A 4211-nucleotide genomic window follows, 5' to 3' on the forward strand; every position below is an offset into this window, starting at 1 on the left:
AGGGTACGGTCTTTTTTTTTTAGTTTTATTCATTTCAAACGGGCCGGATCTGGCCCGCGGGCCGTAGTTTGTCCACGGCTGGGTTAGACACTGATTTTCTATTCCCTTCAATCCCTAGCAAAGTTTTAAGCAGACAAGATTCTTGTAATTTATTTCATACTAGTAGCTCGATGCACGAAGATTCATGTAAGAATGGGCCTTCCATCTCCTTGCTGCCGGCACCACCTTCTCTCCAGCCTGAGCAGCCTTTCCGCCTTCCCACAATGCCCAGAGGCCCGGAGCGACTGGGGCTGTGCGGAATGCCTGCCACCCACCCCCTGCCACTCGGTGCCTGCATATGCAAATTAACCCACCATCTTTGTTGGGTTAATTTGCATGCTCTCGTCTGATTGGCTGCTGGGTGTCATGAAGGCATGGTCAATTTGCATCTTTCCCTTTTATTAGTGTAGATGCCTAGTAAAAATCTTATCAAATTTGTGTTCTTTCTAAGTTTCAGACTAATGAGAATGGCAGAGAGTAAAACTAGGCATGGAGGTACAAACACAGGGTTGCTTTGTTCACTGGTGGTGGGTCTGCCCCGAGGAGGGGCCAAGCCAGAAAGCAGCTGGGTAGTCAGTGCCAGGCAGCATGCTCCATCCTCATGGCAGCCAAACCTCCAGAAAGCACCACATTGGAGAGGAGAAATCTGAGAGAAAGACAGCAGTTTGCATAACTACATCTCTGCTTCCTACTCACTTTATTTCTAAAGGTTAAGCTGGCTGCTGTGTGAATCCAGGATTTACCAGGGGTCTTGAGACGTATGAGGGACGGTTGTGTTCATGACGATCCATTGACACTGTGCCTTCAGTTAAGCTCTCTAAAACCTTTCTTAAAATAGGGTGGGGTGCTCTTTACATCTTTCAATGAAAAAGAAATGAGAAGAGGTGCTGATCCAACTGCTCTCTGAGGAAAATCTGCTGACTTCAAGCATGGAGGCCCATCTGGCGCATGCACAACACAAGCTTTGTGGATGTTGGATTATTTTAATTAGCTGATAATGCATTTGGTATGAGGTTGATTTTTGCAACTTCTGATTCAAATATTGTCACGAAACATTTGAAAACAGACCTTTTCTGTGTCAGTAAATAACTTAATAAATAATACCCACAAATACAAAATCACTGAGTACAAAATTTCAGCTATATTTTCTGCTGGTTACATAAAAGTCCTTTGATTTAAATTCCGTCAAATTTGGGGCTGAACAGATTTTCTGTGACATTTTAGTTTTAAAATGAAGTTGCATTTTTGCATTTGAAGCCCTTCTTTATTGAATTTAAAGCTGCACTTTCAGCTAATGCCCAGCATCATCTAAATCAGTGGTTCTCAACCTGTGGGTTGCGACCCCTTTGGGAGTCGAATGACCCTTTCACAGGAGTCGCCTAAGACCATTGGAAAACACATATATAATTACATATTGTTTTTGTGATTAATCACTCTGCTTTAATTATGTTCAATTTGTAACAATGACATTGGGGATCACCACAACATGAGGAACTGTATTAAAGGGTCACAGCATTAGGAAGGTTGAGAACCACTGATCTAAATGTTGACAGCCTTTGGGAAGTTGAACGGATGACCCTTCATTTCTCTTTTCCTTGTTTGAGCTGCTGCCTCACATCACCCGTCAGTCATAACCTCCTGGTGAATGCACATGAATGTAAACTTCTGTTTCATATATTTTGAGAGGAGGGTAGAACATAACGACCATAAGAGATAAGCATTTGCAAGTTCCTTCAGCACTTTTTTTCCCCTTTATATTTGATGCCAAATCTGGGAATTCACCTGCAAAGGCCCTCAGAAATGGCCCCAAATTGTGCTATAACTGGACTGAATGACCAGAACTGTTTAGTCACAACAAAAAAATTATAATGTAAAGAGCTTTTGAGGGTTTATATTGACTGCAAAAGAAAATAGAGTGAGCATTTCCTACACACACACACACACACACACACACACACGCACCTGACACGCACGCGTACACACACATGCACACACCTGAGGCACGTTTCCAGGGTTCAGTGGAGGAAGTACTTTTTCATGGTAAATATAATGTTTTCAAAGAGATGAATCAAAACGTTTAGGAAAGATTTAACCCCATTTTGCACAGACGTTATCAATCATCTTCTGTGGGGGCTGAGCAGGACAGGTGGTTAAACAGCATTCTCTAAATGGTCACAGGTGGTTTTCTCTTTAGATGACAGGGGATCCGCAGAGCAGGCAAGGAGGTGCCTGAAATCACCATCAGGGGAAATGCCCCGCCAGCTGCGGTGATTCCCGGGCAGATACTACGCAGCAATCACACCATCACAAGTTACACCCAGAAAGCAGTTTGTAAAACAAGCACCAAACGACTGGCAGACTTTCCATCGTAATCTGCACTATTTAGCCTGAATGATGACATTCACCCATGAAAAATATTAAATGTTAGGGTCCTAGATGATAGCATGACCCAAGTTATCTTTGAACATTTTCTTGTTTAAAAGGTGGTCACATTGTCACTTAAAAAAATAAATCAGAAAATAATATGGTCTCAAGTGGACAAATAAATATGGATTTTAGGGGAGTCTTTGCATTATCTCTTGCTTTCCTCTTGCTTTGGTTCCAATGGTAATTTCTCCCCAAGTTTTCTAATAAGTTCTGCTAGATCTTCTGAATTCTGAGTTTTTTCTTCCAGGAGCTCATAGCGGAGACTTGAGATGTCCTGCTTAATTTCCTTCAGTTCCCCTTTGGAAAAAACAAGAGTGACAAGTATACTGTCAATACGTAATGCAGAGTAACTAGCAGTTCTGGGGTTGAGTGAAATCAGTCCCAACTCCATGCACATCTGTATGTTGAATCCTTCTGAAGGAAATAACTTCCCAACGAGCAGGTTTCTATTTTGTCAGCTACGTATTTCAGGTAATGAAAAGATTATAGAAAAAAATTATAGCAAAGTTATAATTTACTTTACTCTGAGAGTAAATTAAAGGAAAACACTGGTGGCAAGTAGTTGGGGGTTTGGGAGGAACAGCCCCTCACCTTTCCTAACCACTTTCTCCTCCCTCCAAGCCCCCCATAAAAACAACCCTTACTTATCTAACTAGTGGCATCTGCCCTCAACTATGTAGACATAGCCTATTGCCTGAGACCCTACTGGTATCGGCAGTTGGTGAGAACCCATATTCTCTTCTTGAAGCTCACTCTTCCCAGGCCCTTCCCTCCAGCCCTCTCTCGGCTCTGCATCAAGCCCACACCCTGGCTCACCTTCATTCACTTCATCACTTTCCTTATCGATCTGGGCTTTCAGAACATATCTTTTAATGAGCCTCTTCATGATTTTCTAGAAAGAGAAAAAAAATCCATCTCAGCTTTACGTTGATGACACATCTCTCATCTGGAATAAATTTGAGTCATTGTCTCTTTACCAAGCACTTTAGAAGTGATTACTATCAAAGATGAAGATGATTTACCTGCCAGGGAATGCATAAATCACCTGAATTAATGACTCAAAAATTAATTCTGCAGGAAAGAGCAAGTTCCAAACCAACATCTAATCCTTGATTCATTGCTTGTATTTTACTTGAAAAGTATTAGGGCAAGACACAGCCTTTAGTGGACAGATTAAAGGTATGCAGCATTGCCGGTGGAAATGGAAAATTAAGCAATTGGGGGAAAACTCATATGTTTATTCCCCTCCCTTACCAAAAGACATAGCCAGCCTTGATTTTTGCTTTCTAAGTTATGAATGGCCAGTTTCAATGTAATAGTTCCTCCAGTACCAGGGCTTCTTCCATAAGGATGTGTGTTTACTACATACTTTTCATGAAAAGTAGGAGGCTCAGCACATGTGCAGGAAGTCCTGAGTGAAGATATAGCTAAATTACCTAAGCCCAAAAGGAAGTGGTAGACAGCAAAATTCCACTTTCAAGAACTTATTCCAAGGGTGTAATTGGGTTCATGGATAAATATATTCATGTTATGCTACATAATAGTGGAAACCCATACATGTAATCCCTTACATGTCCATTAATAAGGGATTATTCTAAATTACTTTATTTTAAAAATATATTTATTTATATTTTAGAGAGAAAGAAAGAGGGAGAGAGAAACATTGATGTGAGAGTGAAACATCACAGGCTGCCTCCTGCGTGCCCCTTCCCCCAACTGGGGATGGAGCCCGGAACTCGGGCATG

General features: G+C 41.5%; 1 protein-coding gene across 1 annotated transcript in view; it reads right to left on the bottom strand.

Annotated features, from left to right (window-relative positions):
• Nucleotides 1-1502: 1502 nt before the first annotated feature.
• The window catches only part of TRPC6 (transient receptor potential cation channel subfamily C member 6), a 44736-nt gene continuing 42027 nt past the window's right edge, over nucleotides 1503-4211 (bottom strand). Inside the window, exons 10-11 of the mRNA XM_023758843.1 lie at nucleotides 3283-3358; nucleotides 1503-2763 (exon numbers count right to left, since the gene is read on the bottom strand). Coding sequence (XP_023614611.1) covers nucleotides 2612-2763; nucleotides 3283-3358 — 228 coding nt within the window. The 3' untranslated portion in view covers nucleotides 1503-2611. The remainder of the gene's footprint in view (nucleotides 2764-3282; nucleotides 3359-4211) is intronic.

The sequence above is a fragment of the Myotis lucifugus genome, unplaced genomic scaffold (genome assembly GCF_000147115.1).
Source record: "Myotis lucifugus unplaced genomic scaffold, Myoluc2.0 scaffold_139, whole genome shotgun sequence".
Lineage (NCBI taxonomy): Eukaryota > Metazoa > Chordata > Mammalia > Chiroptera > Vespertilionidae > Myotis > Myotis lucifugus.